The 20,690-nt window shown below is 58.1% G+C and overlaps 1 protein-coding gene across 6 annotated transcripts in view; it reads left to right on the top strand.

The window, feature by feature from the left end:
• Window positions 1–19,528, top strand: part of CARD10 (caspase recruitment domain family member 10) — a 22,513-nt gene extending 2,985 nt beyond the window's left edge. Inside the window, exons 2-18 of one of the 6 annotated variants that reach the window (XM_023527422.1) lie at window positions 1,829–2,020; window positions 2,920–3,075; window positions 3,680–3,805; window positions 4,917–5,108; window positions 6,403–6,537; window positions 6,878–6,993; window positions 7,835–7,893; window positions 8,320–8,413; window positions 13,471–13,633; window positions 14,061–14,172; window positions 14,441–14,684; window positions 14,862–14,931; window positions 15,976–16,078; window positions 17,405–17,563; window positions 17,658–17,773; window positions 18,202–18,317; window positions 18,532–19,528. In XM_023527422.1, coding sequence (XP_023383190.1) covers window positions 1,829–2,020; window positions 2,920–3,075; window positions 3,680–3,805; window positions 4,917–5,108; window positions 6,403–6,537; window positions 6,878–6,993; window positions 7,835–7,893; window positions 8,320–8,413; window positions 13,471–13,633; window positions 14,061–14,172; window positions 14,441–14,684; window positions 14,862–14,931; window positions 15,976–16,078; window positions 17,405–17,563; window positions 17,658–17,773; window positions 18,202–18,317; window positions 18,532–18,766 — 2,388 coding nt within the window. In that variant the 3' untranslated portion in view covers window positions 18,767–19,528. Of the gene's footprint in view, window positions 1–1,828; window positions 2,021–2,919; window positions 3,076–3,679; window positions 3,806–4,916; window positions 5,109–6,402; window positions 6,538–6,877; window positions 6,994–7,834; window positions 7,894–8,289; window positions 8,414–13,470; window positions 13,634–14,060; window positions 14,173–14,440; window positions 14,685–14,861; window positions 14,932–15,975; window positions 16,079–17,404; window positions 17,564–17,657; window positions 17,774–18,201; window positions 18,318–18,531 lie in introns of all 6 variants that reach the window. The other 5 variants (XM_023527419.1, XM_023527424.1, XM_023527420.1 and 2 more) reach the window with 5 other exon arrangements.
• Window positions 19,529–20,690: the final 1,162 nt, after the last annotated feature.

Here is a 20,690-nt window from a genome sequence, read left to right as displayed (position 1 = left end):
TACTATAAATTTGCCTAAATTTTTAGAGATTTTGCCACAAAATTAACAAAGGCATTGCAGATGGAAATGAACAGAACAGCTGATGGCACCTGTCTTGGCAGCTTGGGTCCCCTTCCCCCATGGACAGGTGTGTGGTGGCTGTGATTTAATACTGTGTTTTATGAGGTGCGAATTTAATGAGCTGTTATTTCTAAGCAACATAAACTTAAGGAACCAATGCTATAATTTTGTGCTAAGCGAGTTTGTACAGCAGGATTAAATGCATCCGTATTTCCTGGCATTCAGAGAAGACTCCCAGATGTCCTATCCCGAGTTCATCGTGGGGAGCTTGCTGGCCAAGGGTCGGGCAGGAGGCCATGGTGCGTGGCTGTGGTTTGCTAGAGAGGGTGTGACCACGTTTGCCCTTGGAACTAGCTGACTTTCTTTGGCGGTTCACAAAGCATGTTTTGTGAGGGGAAAGGAATGTGAGAGTCATGAATTTCTGAGTCCTTTGCGGAGGAGTAGTATTGTGGAACTGCCTGACCTAGCCTCCAGACCCGTGTGTGTGTGTGTGTGTGTGTGTGTGTGTGTATGCGTGTGTGCACTGCCATCCTAGGCTCTGAAAGGTGGGGGGCTGCAAGTCATTTTGCAGAAGAGGCCAAGGCACCAGATGTTGGCATGCCTGTGTGTAGCACCAGAGGTCATTGTGCCCTTTTTCCAACAATGACTTCATTTTATAGCCTGCCACCTATTGCTACTCTTGTCACTGTCTAGCTACTTCAGACCCCACATGAATTTGGAACATAACTCTGGCTGAGTGCCCTCATAATCCAGCACACTGCTCATGCGTATCCGCTCTCAGCCAGGTGGCTACCAGCTGCCCGTCCACCACCCTGGCCAGCTTCTGGCTGCACACACTGAGTGAGTTATAGGTTGGGGTTCTAGGATTTTATTTAAAGCTATGAAGACAGCCACTGTCACACCTCTGGCTGTAGAAATGCCAGAGGTGTGACAGTGGCTGTCTTCATAGCTTTAAATAAAATCCTAGACAGTGTAAAGGTCTCTGTCCGTGCTCTGTCTTATTTGATTCTTGCAATGACTTTGGGAGGCTGGTGGTGGAGCTGGGGATTGGATGGGCCCATTTTACTGATGAGCAAACTCAGGCCCAGAGGAGGTAAGCGACTTGTTCAGGATGACGGGGGCAAAAGTAGCACAATCGAAACCTGGACCCTATGTTTGGAGTTCTCGCTGGGGATGAACCAACAGCACTGTCTTCCTGAGGGGAAGCCTGAGGAGGGATGTCTTTACAGGAGGATCAGACTCACCTCTGTTCCGTGTGTATGTAGTGCTGGGAGGCTGGGTGGCAAGGGAACCTCCTGGCTTTCAGGCTGGGTGAGACCCTCACAACCATCCTCCTCCGCCTCTCCCCCTGGAGATGAGGAGTCTGAGGCACAGAAAGGGGCCATGACTCGCCCAAAGCCACACTGAACTAGAGGCAGAACTGGGCCCAGACCCTGGTTCCCCCTGTTCTCGGTGTCGCCCTCCTCCTCCATCGTGCTGGCACTGGGCTCCATCGCCTGTGCTTCACGTCAGGCGTGTGGGATGGACAGGTGTGCTGTGATGCAGCACCTCTGCCCACGGCTCCTCGAAGCAGAGTTCCTGGGAGGGTGGCTTGGCCTTGCTGCCCGCTTCCTTCCTCATCTTATATGCCCAGCCTGTACTTTCTTTAGAGACGAGTCCGGGAGGATGCCTGCGGGATCCGGGAGGCACCCCGGCATGAGGAGCAGGACCTCTCGCCATTGACCTTGTTGGGGCCCCTACCCGGGCTGACCCATGTCTCGGTGCCCAGGTGGATCAGCTCAAGCTCAAGGTGAGCCAGCTGGAGGAAGAGTGCACACTGCTGCGCAGGGCCAGGGGCCCGCTCCCCGGGGCCGAGGAGAAGGAGAAGGAGCTGGACAGCGCGGACCTGGTCTCTGAGCTGCGTGCCGAGAACCAGCGGCTGACAGCGTCTCTGCAGGAGCTGCAAGACGGCCGGCAGCAGGTGAGAGGGATGGCACTGGGGGGCAGAAGCAGGGGCAGACGCTCCTGCCGCCCTCTCATCCTCCTGAGGCCAGAGAATGAGGACTCTGTCCCCGGGATCTGAGGACTGGGTGGAACCCTGGCTGGCCTCTTGTCTAGCCCTGAGCGGAGGGTGCTTAGTGCTTGGCTCTCCCTGGGGTTTAGTCTAGAGTCTCTGAACTCCCTGAAACTGTGCACCTGATTTTGTACATGAGCATTTTTGGGGGAGAGGGCCCCCATTTTTCCTCGCATTTGTAGAGGGGTCTATGACCCTGGAAAGGTTGAGACCCCGAGGTCTGAGTTGCCCCAGGCTTGCTGAGTGTCCTGTGGCAAGTCAGTGGTAGTGTGGGTGGGCTGCCTGGTCCTTGCTCCACATAGGAAGTGGGGGATGGGAGCCAGGGCTCTGGTGTATTTCATAGGGTTGGGGGTGCCTGGCTGGGGTATAGGTCTGGATCTTGGACTTGTGGTCTACCTCCCTGGGCCAGGCTCAGCTGCTGGGATGACCCCTTGTCAGGAGGGTGGGGATAGGCTTTGGAAATAGCCACCCGTCTGCTGTCCTGGTTGACGGGTGGGGACCAGAGCAAGGGAGAGTGGGCCTGGTTTTTGTTTAGGACCAAGATCTTGGCTGAACTGTCCCAGCATGCCCTCATCCACTTACCTCATTTACACCCCAGATGCTCCCTGGAGGGTGGGCAGGGCTGATGGGGCTACACCCACGCTACGTACAGGAAACCGAGGTCTAGAGAGGCAAAGGCCCTTGGCCAACATGGAAGAGCTAGTGGGGTGGGTCCGAGGGCCAAAGGCTCCGTGTCCCCCTTCCCTCTAATACTTGAGGTGGGCCCTGGGCCAGAGGTTGAGGCAGCCCTGAACTCTGGCCCCCAGGAAGCAAGCAGGCCGGGGGCCCCAGGCTCAGAGCGCATCCTTCTGGATATCCTGGAGCATGACTGGCGGGAGGCACAGGACAGCAGGCAGGAGCTGTGCCAGAAGCTGCACGCTGTGCAGGGGGAGCTGCAGTGGGCTGAGGAGCTGCGGGACAAGGTAGTGTCCACTGTGCACCATCCCCTACCTTGCCTTGCCCCCACCTTCCTTCTCACTAATAGCCTGGTGAGGCTCCTGGCGAGGGGAGGGTCGTGGGCATCACCAGTTTACTTGAGCCAACCTTTTGTGCAGGTGTGGCAGGCACTGTGCTAGGACCTGTGCATTCATTCATTCTCAAGTATTTATTGAGATACATCAGTAAGCAAATTCTACTCCTGTGGAGAGTAAATTCCAGCAGGGGAGACAAACCATATGCCATACACGCAATCCTTGTCAACCACTTCATGTAGCGGAGGGTGATGAGGGCTGTGGAAGAAGCACAGCAGGGGTGGGGGGCAGATGACAGCTAAAACGGGGAGGCCAAGGTTGGCTTTGAGGGTGTCGTTATTATTGTTAGTCCCATTTTACAGATTAGGTAGCTGAGGCCTAGTGAGGTAAAGTCAGGCCCAGCTGGGGAGGTGGGCACTTGTTATTGGGGCTCAGGCCTCTTTCTCTGGACCTGCTCGGCACCTGCTGGTTAGCTTCCCCTGGTCCCCAGCCCTGTGGTCTGTCTGACCTGGGCGGGTTCTACCCTGCACCACTCTGCCTGCCCACCCGACCATAGTACCTGCAGGAGATGGAGGACCTGCGGCTGAAGCACCGCACACTGCAGAAGGACTGCGACCTCTACAAGCACCGCATGGCCACCGTGCTGGCCCAGCTGGAAGAGATTGAGAAGGAGCGAGACCAGGTGAGCCCAGCCTGCTGCGTGCGAGGCCCTGGCCTGGCCACTGGTTCTTGTACGGCAGACTTGAGAAGCGGGCAGGACTAAAATTGGAGAAAAAAGACTTTCGCAGTGTACCGATTGGTTTAGGAGAGGGCGAGTAGGCCGGGAGAGACACAGACATGGGACCTCGAGTGCTCGAGATAGGCCATCCTTGCCCCTTGAACACGCCTATCTCCCCTGAGCTTCCGGGACTGTTCGGAAAGCTGGTCCTGGCACTCTTCATTTCCGAATCCCTGTTGTCTCCACGTCGAGGACAAGGCCTACACAGGGGAGCTGCTCGCAAATATTTGCTGATGAAGAAATTCTCAAAAGTTCTGGCTCCCAGGCCTTAGGCATCATGGCCCTCATCACTTGAGGTTAAGGGGTGGGCTGAGGACCTGGGCCAGCTTCTCCAGGCCCCCACCCCTCCTGCGTGAGGTTCCCGTGCAGGGGGAAGGCAGAGGGTTTTGTCCTTGGACCAAGTTTGAATTCTACTAGAGGAGTTAAAGTCTACACATTAGAACGGGCTTCGGGATCCCCTGATGGGCTTGACGAAAAGACACATTGGAGGTTTCATCCCCAGACATTCTGATTTTGTGGTCTGGGTGGGCCCAGGGATCTGTACTTCACCCAGTTGCTCTCAGCCCTTGGGCCTCTGGCTCCAGCTCCCTCTGAAGCAGTGGGTGGCAGGCCTGGGCCACAGGCCCAGGTTTCAGACACCCTGTGGGGAAATGTGCTTTGGACGCAGAGGAGTGGGTTTGTACCCAGACTCCTCTACTAGCGGGGATGTGGTGAATAAAGCCAGCAACACACAGTAGGTCTTATAGTTTTAAATTGTTCTTGGGAATTGGGAAGAGCCTAGACTCTGTAACTAGACCGCCTGGATTTGAGTCTCAGCCCTGCCCCTGCTGCCTTGTTTCCTTATCTATAAAATGAGAATAATGGGAATCTCTAACTTGAAGAGTTAGTATGCAGATTCAACGAGCTGGTGCTTAGCACAGGGTCTGGCACACAAGAAGTGCCATTCCTGCCGCCGCCCCCATTTGTGCGGTCAGAGGCCAAGACAGCCTTCACCCTCCCTGCCTGCTCTTCCCAGGCCATCCAGAGCCGTGATCGGATCCAGCTGCAGTACTCACAGAGCCTCATCGAGAAGGACCAGTACCGCAAGCAGGTGCGGGGCCTGGAGGCCGAGCGGGACGAGCTGCTGACCACGCTCACCAACCTGGAGGGTGCCAAGGCCCTGCTGGAGGCACAGCTGCAGCGAGCCCAGGGTGGCCCCTGCCTCAAGGTGACAGGGGCAAGGGAACAGGGGTCCTGGCGGGTATGCTGGGGTCTTGGCAGGAGCTCTTAGCCAAGGCTGGGAACACGCAGGACCCTGTGGGAAACCTCAGCCAGGGGCGGAAACATGGGGGAACTGGCAGGAGTCCTCAGCTTGGAGTGGGAATTGCAGGACTGGATGGGAACCTTTACTGGGGTGGGACCACATGGGACCCATTAGGACCCCTCATCTGGGCTTGAGAAAATGCAGGCTCTGGGAGGGAATACATGGGTCCTGGCCAGAGCCCACACCTTAGGTCAAGAACATGCTGGTCTTGGAGGGAGCTCTTGGCCAGGACAGAGAATATGCCGGTCTGGTGGGGGGCCCCAGCTGGGGTGGGTGTGGGTTGGTGCATCAGGGAACAGGATGGAGGCATGTGGGTCTCTGAGTTTCTGGGGTTCCTGGGGCACCAAGACTGCCTTTGCATACACTTGGAGAACCCTAGCTGCCCGAGGGCCTGTGAGCATCTTAGAATGTAAAACGTGGGCTCTCGAGCCCCTCAGAGACCAGTTAGTCCTAGTCCCTCATTGCAAAAGGCCCAGAGAGAGTCAGGGCCTTGCCTAAGGTCACAGAGCCAGCCAGTACTGGAGCCCGGGGTCGGGGAGGTGGGGGGTGGGGTGCTCAGGACCTCTGCCAGGAACTCTGACTTTTCCCATCTTGGGTTTGCTTGGAGATGATTAACTGGCCAGATGTTTAATACTTGGAAGAATAGAACAAAGGAAGTGTGAATCCGTGACTTCTCACTTTTTAACACCCTCAGTGGTTTTTTGCTTAGGTAAAGACAAAGCCCCTTACCCTGTCCTAGAGGCCCTGCAGGTGAGCCCCTCCCTCCCTCTAGCCTGCTCCTCTGGGTCTCAGCCTTTTAATTCCTGAAATGAGTCACAGTCCTGTCTCAGGGCCTTTGCACGTACCGTTCTAGCTGCCTAGACTATCCTCCCCAGCTTTACCGACTTAGCACCTACGTATCCTCTAGTTCTCAGCTCAAACCACACTTTCTCTGGGACTACTCTGATGTCACCAGGCTGGGCGGGCCTCTGAGCACTTGGCTTCCTGCCCTCCCGGCTGCGTGGGGCTGTTTCCTTCATCTGTTTGCTTGTTTACAGTTTGCGTCCTTCTCTAGGCTGAGAGCTCCACGAGGGGAGAGACCCGGCTCCCTTATTCCCACTGTGTCCCTGTTCCTGGCACACAGCAGGCATTCAGTAAGTGCCCATGGATGTCCCTGGCCCAGCACCGCTGACCTGCTTGCTCCCCTTTCTTCTCCCAGGCCTGTGCCTCCTCCCATTCCTTGTGCTCCAACCTCAGCAGCACCTGGAGCCTCAGCGAGTTCCCCTCCCCACTGGGAGGCCCAGAAGCAGCTGGGGAGGCAGCTGTCGTGGGGGGACCTGAGCCCCACACTTCGGTAAGAAACCTGCCCCACCCCACATATGGGGAGGACACTGCCGATGTTCACATAATTACTAACACGTAGAATGCTTTCCAGTTTACTGTCAGGTCATTTCACATATGAGGAAACTGAGGCTCACGAAGGCCAAGCGCCTTGTTTCAGTCACCAGGAGCCAGCTCCATGCTGGGCCTGGGTGCCAGGAGACCCGGGGGGGCCACTCACACACTGTAATCCTGCAGAGCCCACTTCTCCACTCTGGGCCTTGTTCTCATCTGTGGAATGGGCGCAAACAGGTGTGTTGAGCTGTGGGGACGTGCAGTGGAGGTGACCCTGGCCCTGTCGTGTGACCTTGCAGGAGGAGGCCACAGACAGCGAGAAGGAGATCAACCGGCTTTCCATCCTGCCCTTCCCTCCCAGCGCCGGCTCCATCCTCCGCCGGCAGCGGGAGGAGGACCCCGCACCTGCTAAGAGGTAAACAGGCTGGGAGAGAACCACAGGGGCCCGGAGAGGTGGGGCTGCTCGTTCCTGAAACTGCCACCTCCCAGCATCCCTAATGCCGGAGGCAACTTTAGACAGTCACCTCCCTTTAAGGCCCGTAAGTGGCTGGAGCTCTGGAAACCCAGGTCCTGAGCGTCACAGGCATGACTGGGGTCCGAGGTTAAGACAAGGCCCAAGGGCAGAGGGGGCTCCGCCCCAGCCAAGCGCCCTGGTGGGAGGAGAGTCACTAGATATCGAGCCTCAAAGTTCCTAAACTCAGGGGGAACCCTGGATGGTTCAGGACTAGGGCACGCAGAGAATGTTTCGAGGGGTCAGGGACCTCAGGCAAGAAAGCCGGCCTCAGTAGCCAATGGGGGCCTGAAAAACCAAGCCATCTCCACTGCTGGCAGGGCCAAGGGTGAGGATGTCCTGTCTCCCAGTGTATGTCTGTCACAGGCTTGATCAGATGAGTGAATCTGCCACAAATGGGGTGTGCGATGAGGGGGTCATGGTCTAGTGCGGGAGGCAGGCCCAGGAGCCACAAATGACAACGTAGGAAGTGAGGGCGAGATGAGGGGTGAGAGGTCAGGGGAGGCTTCCTGGAAGCAGCGGCATTGAAGGACAGGCCAGGGAATCATTCTAGGTAGAGGCCGTGGTGCTGAGGTCAGGATGTTAACTTCTTGCCGTGTGAGTTTAGGGGCGCTGGGTGGTATGAGTACCCTGTGCCTGGGACCTCACCCTTGAGTCTTAGCCTGTATTTGCTTGGGGGCTGAAGGACCTTTTAGTTGCATGGGGGCGGAAGGAGGGCGTGGGGCAGATGCCCACTGAGCCTCAGCTCCTGCCCCTCCCCGTCCTCTCTGCCCAGGTCCTTTAGCAGCATGTCAGACATCACAGGTAAGAGCCCTCGGGGACTGTGGGGCGGGCTCATCTTGGGGGTAGCTTTTTAGCTCACCTAGGCCCATGCTGCCCGCTCTGCCCTTGGCCCGTGTTCACCTCCCTGAGGCCCTGCTGTGCCCTGGCCAGGCAGGAAGGCTATGCCTCGGAGGCCTCTGGGGGAGTTGGTTCACCCTGAGCCCAGTCGTGGTCCTGGCTGTGCTGTGCTGGGCTCCTCCTCAGTTCCGGCCCACCCTCCACCCTCTTCCAGGAAACCGAAGGGTCATCCTGGCCCAGTGGGTCCAAGGTGTTTCTGGGGTCTCGAACCTGCCAAGTCCCCCGGGGCCATCCCTGGGCCCTCCCCTCGTTTCTTAGTCCCTCCGCCTGGCACCCCTGAATTTCACTCCTCCTTCCCAGGGAGTGTAACGCTTAAGCCCTGGTCCCCTGGGCTCTCCTCGTCCTCATCCTCCGACAGCGTGTGGCCTTTGGGAAAGCCGGATGGCCTCCTGGCCAGAGGCTGTGGCCTGGATCTCCTCAACAGGTACGGAAACAGGGAAACTGCCTGAGGCGGGTGGCGGTTGGAGGGCCGGGTCTCCGATTCCTGGAGAAGGGTGTGCGGGGGCGAGGGGGGAGGGAGCAGCAGCTAAGCCTTCGCTTTATGCACCTGTCAGAATAGTAAGGTCTTTAGACACAGGCTGAGGGGTTCAAATCCTGTCACCACTGCTTATCGTCTGTGTGACTGGTCACTTCACCTCTCTGGGCCTCAGTTTCCTCATCAGCTAAAGGTGATAGTAATCTCTTCTGCATATGGGTATCTTGAGGTTTAGGACTCGTCAGTAAAGCACCCAGCTTCGCCAGGTGCACAGTAGGTGCTTAGTAAATGGTAGGAGTTAACTTGTACTGACACGAATACCAGGCTCGCCCATCCTCCCCAGCTCTGAGCTCCCGTAGGACTGAGCCATCCAGCGAAGCTTTGTGCCAGGGGTCGGGTGGGGCCACCGAGGGAGCCCCAGCACCTGGACTGGCTGCAAACCCATGACAGGAGTCATGAAACACATTGGCTCAGAGTGTGCTGCAGGCAATGAGCTCTGCGTGTTGGGCGATGAGTGGCCTCCCTGGTAAGATAGTGAGTGGACCTCAGGACGGGTGATGGAGAAGGCCATGCTGAGAACGTGGCCTTTGAGCTCAGCCATGGAGAGAGCAGGTAGGGAGGGCAGCTGGGTGACTGTAGGAGGAGAGAGCAGAGGTTGTCTGGGGATGGGCTTGGAGTTTGGTGTTGACTGGAGCACGCCAGGGGGAGGAGGGAAGGCCGAGCCACAGCAAGCTTGGTGAGTCAGGCTGGAAAAGCGTGGACTTTGGCTGGTGCACTCTGGGGAAGCTGCGAGGGTTTAGCTATTACTAAATGCAGGCCAGCTGCTGGCTGCCTTGCCTCATCCCCTCTATCCTGGTAGGTAGACATCATTAGGATTATTCCTGTTTTATAGAGGAGGAAACAGGCTCAGAGAGGTTAAGTGACTTGCCCCAGGTCACACAGCTGGGAAGTGCCCCGGCTGAGGTCTACAGTGACCTGAGCAGACTTGGGTTTTGGAAAGGGCATAGGAAGCACTGATGTCAGAGCTGGAATATGGGGATGCTGGATGCAGAGGACAGGTCGCATGAGAAATCAGGGCATAGCAGGAGCAGGGGCCTCCTGCCTCCTGGAAGCAGCTTGGCCAGGCCCATGTCCAGGGCCCCGCCCCCACCCTCACCCCCGGCAGCAGGCCCAGTGTGACATTGTTTCTCTCTGTGCAGGACATGCTTCTGGGGGAAGGGGTGGAGGCACCTCCCTTCCTGCCTGTCTCGGCCCTTCCTCCCTTCCTCTAGCTCAGGCCTGTAGCAGGGGTCTTGGCTGCTGTCCAGGGGGTGCTGGGATGAGGCAGAGGGAGCGGGAGCCATGTGGTTGTGGGGCCACCTCTGCCCACACTGTTCCTGGGGAGGAGGGGGACAGAGAAAGAACACAGATTGTGGTAGAGGTAGGGGTGGTGGACGGCGATAGAAAGAAGTGGAGGGACGAGTAGAGAGGGAGGTGAGGGGTGGAGGAGAGGGAGGCGAGGTGCCAGCGCATGTGTCCCGGAGCAATGTGACAGCCCGCGGGGAAAGAACAGATTTTGTTAGCCAACTGAAACCCCAGCTCTGTCACTTGCTCCCGTGGGATCTTGGGCATGTCACTTAATTTCTCAGTGCCCCCGTTTCCTGCTCTGTAATAGTGCCTGGCCCCTAGGGTCATTGTGGGGGTTCCAGTATTCTTATTTGAGTGCTTAGAGCTGCGCTGGGCTCAGAGAGAGTGGTCATGTTGGCTCTTAGCTGACGTATTGTTGCCCTTGCTTAATTGTCAGAGTAACCTGCAGGGCTGGCATCTTTAGCCCTGTTATCCAGATAAGGAAAACAAGGCTCAGAGTGTCAGAACTTTGTCACAAGGCCACTTGGTGGTGGAGTTGGGGACTCCACGGTGCCTTCCTTCCGTCTACGCTGCTTTTAATCTCACGCTCGTGTTCAGTACTCACTACGTGCTGGGTGTTTTCCGCCCTTGTCTCTGCTGCCCCTCTGGGCTCCTCGGCCTTGGGGCAGGGCAGTGGGGTGCTGGGGCAGGCCGATGCACGGACCGGTGGACAGGCTGGGAGGCATTGCGGAGGAGCTGAGAGTGTACATGAGGTGCTGAGGAGGAAGGGGCAGTGGGGAGAGCGCAGGTGCTGTGTCCTCGGCCAGGGCCTGGCCCTGCGCACACGTGCTCACATGGACTCAGCATCTCTGGCACCGTCTGTCTGTGTACAAGGGTGCGAATCGGTCATTTCCGGATTTCCATCAGTTGTGGAACCCTCGTCAAGTTATGCTTCCCTGTGCCTCAGTTTCCCTCTTCTCTAAAACGAGAGGAATAACATATTTCCCGTAGGGCTGATTCCCGTCTTCACAGACCCCTGACCTGGAACAAAGCAGTCGTGCACACTGCCCAGAGATCTTCTCACTGTGCCCTGGGTTAGGGGTGGTGGTGGGGGACACTCACTGAGGCCACTTGGTCCATCACAGCTCAGAGCTGGCAGAGTGATGGACTGGCCCTGTTTCCACCCTGTTCCTATGTGACCTGACCTGCTGACCTGACACTGGGGGAGGGGCTGGTAGATGGGGAACCCCATCCCTCACGCTGCCCACAGGCAGGACTGGGGTCGGATTGTGTTGCTGGAGATCCGGGAGTCCCTGGAGGTTGTAGCAGGCAGCCCAGCCCCCCCACCCCCCACACTGTGTTCCTCTCTCTCCGCTTCCTGCTCGTTTGCACAGAGGGACTGATCAGAACCCTGCCCCCAGCCAGGCCCCAGGTGGACTCTGAAAAGTGCCGAGAGTTGGTAGCCCGGGGCTGTGGAGGCTCAGAGAAGTCACGTGGTCCCTCAGGGATGTGGGCAGGAGTGTCCTAAAGGAGGGGATGCCCGAGCTGGGTCTTCAGGAATCAGCAGGAGTTGGCAACAGGAGCCTGAAAACTTGGGGCGGAGGGTCAGATGCTGAAATTGCAGGATGGGGAGGGGCGGGCCCAGGCATGGAGTCCAAGGCCTGGTGCAGGCTGCTAGCTGGGTTCTCGTCCGGGAAAGCTGCGATGGGGAGTGGACCATGGACTTGAAACGGGGGGAAACTGTGGGCCACAGAGGGGTGACTTGTCTCGACTCACCCCTGATGACAGTAAATGTCTAGTTTTCACTGAGCACTCAGTTCTTACCGGGCACTGTTTTAAGAGCGTTCCATGTTTTAGCTCCTTGGGTTAATGAAACAGGTAGACGCAGGTGGGGCTGCTGAGGACTGGCGGTTCAGCAGCCAGGTTTTCTGGCCCCGAGTTCCTGTTGTTCGTGCCACATTTCTCAAACTTTTCTGTCTGCAGCCCACAGTGGGAGAAACCTATGCATATGCCTGAAACACAGGCCTGGATTTACTCGAAGGGAGACAGGCTTCTGTCTTCTGTTTCATTCCATTAAAACAGAATTTCCCTTCCCACCTAGGAACAGGCCTGCAGTCGGAAGGCCCCCAGAGCCTCTGGTCTCCTCTCTTCCTGCATTAACTTTAAGTTCCTTTCCCAGTGAGAGACAGATGCCATCGCCCTCCTTGCCTTATGGATGCGGTGGCCTAGAATCAAGCAGCCAGCTCACTCGCCCAAGTCCAGGGCACAGTTAACACTGGGGTTTGGCGCTGGACTGTGCTTTTCCAGTCATAAGGCCAATGGGCGGTGTAGCCGGGCCCGGCCCCAGGCCTCCCAGCTCTGCCCAGGCCTTTCCACGCCACCTGGATACAGCCAGGACAGTCCCGGGACTGGAGGAGCCTGTGAAGGCAGCCCTGATGCCTCCAGCTCCCATGTCTGGCCCCTGGCCCTTGGGCTTGTCTCTTCGTTTCCACTGAGAGGGCAGGAGCCAAGACAGGCTCCCCGGGGCCAAAGTTCCCCCCTCTGCAAGGGCGCTGACTGAGTTGAGGTCCTTGCAGCCTTGCCCACCCCAGGCTGGCAGCAGGGGGCAGTGTGGCCATGTGTGCTGCCCCTGCGAGGGTGGGTGAGGAGGTGATAGGCTACCTGGACTCTGCCTGGGCTCCCTCTTCAGCTGGGGCACACCCTCCAACCCTGGCTTCTCCCCTTCCCAGCACCAGGGCCAGGAGGTCATGGAGGAGACTTCCGGTCAGTTTCTCTGACCCTGGCCATAGAGCCTCACCAAGTCTCATCCAGGGACAGGCAGAGACCTGCCGCGATGGGGTTCTTGGTGACTCTTTGTCTTAACCATCAGTGGCTCCCACTGACTGTGAGAGGTAGGCCAGAGGCTAAGCCCTCCATAGGCTGGCTACACCTTGCCTTTTCTGAGAGCTGTTCCTCGTGATGTTAAATTAGTTAATTAGGGCACGGAGCTTCGCATGGCGTCTGGCACAGGGGAAGCACCCAGTAAGCGTCGGCCGCTATTATTGTTATTATTAAATTTTTCCGCACATCCTGTTTTCTGTCCTCCGCACCTTTGCTTGTACCTGTCCTCGAGCCTGGAATACGGTCTCCTCTCTGCCTACGACTGAAGCGCTTCTCCTCTTTACTATGGTGTAGCCCAGCTACTTCTTCCTCTGGGAAGCCACGCCCCTTTGTACTCCCGCTGCCAGCTGTGACCATCTCTGATCTGTGCTGTGTTCTAATTGTGACCTTCCTTCCTAGACTGTGAGCATAACAAGCTTTTTATTAGTCATCTGCTGTATGCCAGATACTGTGTTTGGTGCTAGGGATCCAGAGCTGAACACGACAACGGGCTGGTTCTGAGGGATGAAACAAAGGGGAACACGCGAGGTGCAGATGGTCCGCTCGTGCAGGGAGCTCCACCCCTCCGTGTGCAGGAGTCTGGGAGAGAAAGGTTGCTTTTGACCTGAGCCCTGAAGGATGAGCAGAATTCGCCAGGCAGCGAAGAGGGGCCAGGGCAGTCCAGGCAGTGGCACAGCAGGTGCAGTGGACTGTGGGGTGCGAGTTGTGCTATATTTTGGGAATCGCTGTGGTTTTCCAAGGATGTTGAATCGAATTAAAATACTGACTGAGCTCCAATCCCCATCCTTCTCTCCTCTCAGGTCTCTGGCCATCCAAATGTCTGGCCGGAGCCCCCCGGGGGGACCTGAGACCCAGGACAGAGGCTCAGACGGCCTGCCGTTTCTTGGGGACAGCTGGTCTGGGGCCACTGTGGTTCGGCGAGTGCTCTCTGGGCCGGGGTCTGCCAGGGTGGAACCAAGAGAGGTGAGGCCCCCAACTCTGGGCTGGGGCAGAGTTAGTGCTTTAGCCAGGCCTGGATGCCTTCTGATTGGTGGATCTAGGTCACTGGGTAGCGTTTCTAGGGATTGGCCAGAAGGAGGCAGGCTCAGTGATTAGCTGCCGGTTGGCCTGCCTCAGCCAGCATTAAATGAAACCTGACTGGGCAGGAGCTGGGACGTGGGGCAGACCCACAGCACAGTGACCGATCTCCCCTTTTAAATATGGGAAGGGCCTGGAAGAACCTGCTGGGTGGGGAGTCCTGTTGATGGGAGCAGGGTCTGACTGCCCTCTGAGGTGGAGGCATCTGAATTGTGAGATGTCGTCAGTCCCATACCCAGTCTTCCTCCAGAGCCAGAGCTGTCCTGCCCTTGGAAGCTCACTTCTTTCCCTCCCCACCTTGGTTTTCTCCCAGCCAAGGGCAGAGGCCGCTGGCCTGGAGGGGACAGGCCTGGAAGGCGAGGCCCAGCAGAGAACCTTGCCCTGGAACCAGGTGTCCACACTTCCCTTCCTGATGGACTCCAAGGGTACGTCTGGCCTGTCTGTTATTGTGCCCTCCCTCTGTCCTCAGTAAGCAGCTGATACAGGACAGGAGTCCCGACACCTGGGTTCAAGTTCTGGTTCTGTCCCTAGCGGGCTCGGTGGCCTTGGGCAAGTCCCGCTCTCTCTGGACCTCAGGCTCTCGCTTTGAGAAGGGGATGTTGAGAGGGCCATGTCTCTGGCCTCTGCAAGGCTGATCCCTGACTTCCTCCTCCTCTTGTCCCCCTTGCTGCCCCCTGCCCTGTTCACGTCCAGCTTGTCAGTCCTTCCACAAGGCCCTGGATGCCTGGGCGAAGGGGCTTGGTGCCGAGCCCTTCTACATTCGAGCCAACCTCACTTTGCCTGAACGGGCAGACCCCCACGCCCTGTGTGTGAAAGCTCAAGAGATCCTGCGGCTGGTGGACCCGTCATACAAGCGGCGGCAGGAGTGGTTCTGCACACGGGTCGACCCCCTCACGCTGCGGGACCTGGACCGGGGCACGGTGCCCAATTATCAGAGGTGACGCAGAGCCAGGCGCCTGGCGACAGGGTCCCACTGGGAACCGGCTCGGGCTGGGGGCCCGTTTCTCCCTCTGCAGGCTGTCACCACCCTCTGGGCAGGATGGAGGGCTAGAGGAGAGGAAGTGAGGGGCTCCCCATCTCCCTACAAACACGTGACATGACCCCTTCTCCCCAGTGCCCAGCAGCTCCTAGAAGTTCAGGAGAAATGCCTGCCCTCCAGCCGGCACCGAGGGCCCCGTGGTAATGTAAGCAGGGCTGGGCCAGTTGGGCGAGGGGCTGGGGAGAGGGGCTGCCAGGGGTGGGGTCCGAAAGGGAGGGGCGAGGCTTCATTCTCAGCAGCCCTCGGGGAGGAGAGGAGGGAGGCCCCACCTTGTTCCTTCTCCTGGACTTGGTTGATCGTTTACTATGTGCCAGCAAATGGAAGAACAGGGTTCACGTCCAAGGTATTTAGGACCGTAAATGAGGTGGAGTGTGCCCAGTGCTCAGGAGCATGCCTGGCATGTGGTCAGCGCTTGACAAAACAAGTCACATCCCTTTTCCAATCCCTGGGTAAGGGCCGGGCTGGGCAAGCCTCCCCCTGTACACCGGGGCAGAGCGAGGCTCAGAGAGGTTAAGTAACTCGAGGCCACACTGCACAGGGGGTTGAGAGTGTGGGTTCTCGAGCCAGACTGCCTGGACTCGAATCTCAGCTCTGCCACTATCAGCCGTGTGGCCTTGGACAACCACCTGACGCTCCCTGGAGGCTCCGTGTCCTTATCTGTAAAATGGGGAATTACGCTGCCTGCCCGGCTCCTTGGCAGAGAAGTCTCAATTGTTCATGCACGTGTGGGGCCTAGTGAGTGAGTGTCACATTGGAGGAATTTGACACTTGTCAGCTATTGGTCTAATTAATGCTGTCGTTATTGGTTTCGTTAATCTTCCCTCCCAAGGCCACATTGCTAATTCATTGGAAGAGACCCCAGAGTTTGTCTCTTCGGTGACATTAGGTTCCTCTGGTCTCTGGTTCTCGAATTGCCCATCTATAAAATGGGAGGTAGACCCAAGGCTCCTCCAGCTCTAACTGGCTCTGACAGGCTCCCTTTCCTGGGCCCATAGGGTTAGTTGCCTTTGCCTGTCCGGGGGCTATGCCGGGCCAGGTGGGGACTAAAGAAGGCCTGCTGGGAAAGGGCTCTTCCTCAGGGCCTGGACAGCGGTGGCACAGGGCCCCCTCTGCTTGGCATCGCGTGTGCTCGCTCCTCTCCCCGAGGGTGGGATGGCGCTGAGCCCCTCTTTCCCTGTGCTTTCCCCAGCTGAAGAAGCGAGCTCTAGACCAGCTGCGGCTGGTGAAGCCCAAGCATGCCGGGAGCCCTACAGCGGACCCCCCAGAGCAGCTGCTGCTGGAGCCCAGCTCAGGTGCGTGCCCAGGTGTGAAGGTGCAGCCTGGGCTGCCCTTGGAGTCCAGGAGTGTGCACCGTTGGCCTGGAAGGGCCAGTTGTGAGGGTTCCAGGGGGGCGAGGCCCATGCCTGGGGGAGGGTCTGAGAGACAAGGCTCCCCTTGCCGGGAGCTGGGCCGACGGGTTTGATGGAGCTGGCTAGTGAGGGTGCATGTGTCCTAGTGTGTTTGTGGGTCTGTGTGAGTGTGGGGCACACAGCAGCATGGGCCTGTTCTTGTCTGGAAGACCGTGTGTAGCTGTACTTCTCACACGTGTGTGGTGGGAGTTACCACGAGGACCCCAGAGTGGGTTCTAGGAGGCAGTAGGGTGAGGCTTTGGGCCGGATCAGGGAGGAGGAAGTGGGGGGGCCTAGATGAGGAAGTAGCAATCCTGAGGGGCAAGGAGGAGAGGGTGGCAAGGGAAGAATTCCTGGAAGAGACATTGTTTGAACTGCGGCCTTCGAGGATGAGGAGTTTGTTCCTGGAGGAAGGCACAGCCCGTGCAAGTGGGTCTCGAGTGCTGGCTGTGTCATACTTTGTGCTTGGTCCAGAGGACACAGTGGTCCCCCACTCCTCACCGCCTACTGGGAATGCGGGGAGGCAGATGCTCGTCGGCCAGATAATCCCACCCATGAACGTAACTGCAAAGTGCGACGCTTGTCGCAGAGGGGAGCTGGTGCTGTGGCGCTCATGCTGGAGGCCCTGCGCGTCTGGGAGCCAGGGAAGCTGTGACCCGGGCTCTGAAGAGAGCGTGAGGGTTAACTGGGCCAGGAGGGGCCAGGGTGGGCCCGAGGCTTCCCCAGGGCGCAAGAAGGCCCCATGATTGGAGACAGCTGAAGGGCGGTCTGGGTGGCGGGGGTAGAGTCTGTGATGGGGCGCGTGGCTCTGGCAGGGCTGAGTAACCCACGTGGAGGATGTGGCCTCTTTGCTGAGAGAGTCATGGGAGTCACTGGCACCTCGGGAGCAGGCGAGTTACAGGATCTGACTTTAGTTTTACCACCTCTCTATGGCTGCTGAGTGGAGAATGGCCTGTAGGGGGTGAGAGCGAGGCAGAGGATCAGGGAGCATTCTATAGCAATAGTCCCAGCGAGGGAAGGGGCAGCTCTGGCGTGCGTGCGTGCGTGCGTGAGTGTGTGTGTGTGTGCGTGAGTGTGTGTGTGTGTGTGTGTAGCAGCAGCAGCAGCACTTAAGAAGGGAGAAAAGGTGGGCGGCTTGAGAGGGGGCGATGGGATTTCGAGGCCGCCCTAGGAAGGAGGAGCTTGGGGCCTGTCCGCTGCTCATCTCTTCTGCATGCCTCCCCCACACAGAGCCGGAGCGGAGTCTCAAACCCTACAGCCTGGTGCAGCCGCTGCTGGTGCCCGCCCTGCGGCCTGTGGTGCTCTTGCCCGAGTGCCTGGCACCCCGGCTCATCCGCAACCTGTTAGACCTGCCCAATTCTCGGCTGGACTTCCAAGTGTGCCCAGCCGGTGAGTCTTTGAGCTGGGAGATGGGAGGGTGGAGTGGTGTTTTGGGGCAGCCGGGCCCACTGGCCCTTCATTCCTGCCTCTCCCTGCCTTCCAGAAAGCCTGTCTGGGGAGGAACAGTGCATACCCTCAGCGCCTGGAGCCCCCAAGGCCCAGTCTGCCACCCCTGGACTGGGCAGCAGGATCCGAGCCATCCAGGAGTCTGTTGGGAAGGTAGGTGCTGGGGTGGGGGCCGCCCTTCTGGGTCTAAGAGCCCGACTGGAGTGCAAGCCTGTGCTGTTCCCTTGCGGAGTGACTCTGGGCAAGTCCCCTGCTTTCTGTGGGTCCCGTTTCCTCACTGAATGGGGAGGCTGGGGCAGTTGACCTCTCACCCGTTCGGCTCCTTTTCCTCCTGGGAGTTGGCCCTGGCTGTGGGGAGTGGGGTTAGCTCCGTCCTACAGACGGGGAGGCTGAGGTCTAGAGGGGCAAAGTGACTTATTTCCCAGGTCTCCCATCTTCTCTGACGGTTCTTCCCTCACTGCCAAGGTCCCTTCGGATGGGGAAGCAGGACCTCTAGGGCCCAGTGTGTGTGTGTGTGTGTCGGGGGGACAAGGAGGTTAGTGTCTCCGGGCTGGGAGTAAAATGTAGTTTTGACCCCCGAGAAGAAACACTGCCTGTTGGAACTGGGTGTGCGGGGCGTGCGGGAACTGGTCCAGAATGAGATCTACCCCATCGTCATCCATGTGGAGGTGACCGAGAAGAATGTCCGGGAAGTCAGGTGAGGCAGGTGGGGAGATGGGCAGGACCCCAGATCTGTCCGTCTGTCTATCTCTCCCCACCTCCCCCACACCCCATCTCTTCTCCATCTCTTTCTCTGCCATCTGTCTCTTTGTCTTCCTCCACCTGTCCGTCCTCTCTCTCTGACGCTCCACATCCTTGTCTGTCTGATGTCTCTCTCACTCTGCCTACCGCCCACTCTCCTCTCTCGGCAGGGGTCTGCTGGGCCGGCCAGGCTGGCGGGACTCGGAGCTGCTGCGGCAGTGCCGCGGCTCGGAGCAGATGCTCTGGGGGCTGCCCTGCTCCTGGGTGCAGGTGCCTGCCCACACGTGGGGCCACTCGGAGGAGCTGGCCAAGGTGGTGCGCGGCCGCATCCTGCAGGAGCAGGCCCGCCTCGTGTGGGTGGAGCGTGGCAGTGGCAGAGGCTGCAGCAGCAGCAGCGAGGCCTGAGGGCCCCTTCTGATGCCTGCGGCTTCCTCAAGCACTGCAGAAGCCACCAGCGGAGACCCTGGTGCCTGCGGCGGAAACTGGTCCTCCCTGTCCTGAGCCTTCCCAGGCCTTTCGGCCTCGGCTCTGGGCTGTCACGGGAGGGATCTCAGCCCTCGGGCAGAGTTTCCACCCACCCTGTACATGCTGCTCTGGGCCTTTCTGTGTGCCCCTGTGTCTCTGTCCCCACGCGAGGGTCTGTGTCCCTCCATCATTGCTTACCCTGAAGCACCTGAATTCTCACTCCTGTGTACAGGTTTACACACCCAAGTTCTCACAGGGTAGGCTCCTGTCTGTCCCTACCCCCTGGGCACATGAGGTCTCCTAGGCGCTCAGCCTGTTCTGATCCCAGGAGCCTCGGGCCTGCCTTTGTGACTCCCACCTGTTGAGCTCACATTTCTTACACATGGGCATTGTGGCTTCCCTGGTCTACTGTCACCTGTGCCCCTTGTGTCTTCTAGTCACACACATGTCTGTGGTTCTCTCCTGTGTGAATGTTGTGCCCCACACCCCTGTGACACTTGGGCACTAACACACGTGTTCCTGGTGAGCACACCTAGGACCATGTTCTCACAGTGCCCGCTCCCTGCCCTGTCCCTTCTCAGGGAGACAGGTGGAGAGGGGGCTGGCTGCTCCATCACCAGAATGTATGGCTCGTGAATTTTTAATGGGCCTTTTTTACTCAGAAGCTGCACATTATGGAACATTAAACAATTTGTCATAGAAGTTGGTGGCCTTTTGATTGCTTGTATCCCTGGCCTGGGGACCCTCCTCTCTTCCCCTCCCCCACCGTCCCTACCCCCCAGCTCAGGCCGATACCACCTTTCAGGTCCCCGCTTGCCCGTGGGGAGGGTCAGATTTCACTCCTGACTCATCCCTGAGCCGCCCGCCATCTGTGCCGGCATCACCTTACCTGGCCTGGAATGACCGGAGGAGGGCCCCACAGATGGGCCACCCCCACGCCCAGCCCTGTGTCTGATCATCAAAAGAGTGTCCCCTGGAGTGGGGACACTGAGGTCAGCAGGATGTGGTCCTAAGTTTAAGGGGCCTGGCTACTGAGTCCAGGAGACCAAGAACAAACCTTCAGTGTGCAGTCAGGTCCCTAAGTCAGCTCCTCCAGAGAGAGGAAGGTCACCTGCAGTGGGAGAAATCCAGGTGGGCTTACTGGAGGAGGTGCCACTTGAGCTTGGGGTTTGGGATTCCTTTCTTCAAGAAGCATTTATTGGATCAATGTGCCTATGTGCTGTCCTAGGTCATACTGTAACTGTCCTCAGTAACAGTAATGAACTTGGGCCTGCCCCTAGGAGGTTTTGGGGAAGTGGGTTACTAGGTAGAGAAAACTTCAAGAGCAAAGGCCCAGAGGCAGAAAATGGGTTGAGTTTGGCCACTGGGAAGCGGAAAGAAGTGAGGCTGGGAAGTCCAGGGATGGGGGCTGCCTAAATCTTAGTGTCCTTTGAGGTCTGGCTCGGACACCATCCCCATGAAGCTGGCTCAGTTCTCTCAGCCCTCGGGACTTCTCCTTGGCCATGCCATGCCCTGCCTAGTGGCTGGATAATGGGTCTCTGGATGTCTGTGGGCTCCCCGGATGAGGAGATGGGGCCATGCTCATTGGGTAAATGACCGTCTCCCCTCTGTGCTGTGTGCCTCGCCCAGTCCTTGGTCTAAGGATCTATGAGTCTGGGTGAAGATGCGGGAACCCAGTGACTCAGCTGTCTGCCTGGTCCCATGTTAGGTGACCTTTCCATGGGGGTAGAGAAGCCCACTAATCCTTTAATTCTCACCAAGCCTTATTTTTGTCCCCATTTTACAAATGATAGGAAAGCAAAGTTCAGAGAGGTGAAGTTACTTGCCCAGAGTCACACAGCTAGTGAGTGGTGCAGTCAGGATT

The sequence above is a fragment of the Pteropus vampyrus genome, unplaced genomic scaffold, assembly GCF_000151845.1.
Source record: "Pteropus vampyrus isolate Shadow unplaced genomic scaffold, Pvam_2.0 Scaffold16, whole genome shotgun sequence".
NCBI lineage: Eukaryota > Metazoa > Chordata > Mammalia > Chiroptera > Pteropodidae > Pteropus > Pteropus vampyrus.
Note: the sequence above shows the minus strand (reverse complement) of the source record. Positions and strands in the feature narration are given on the sequence as shown.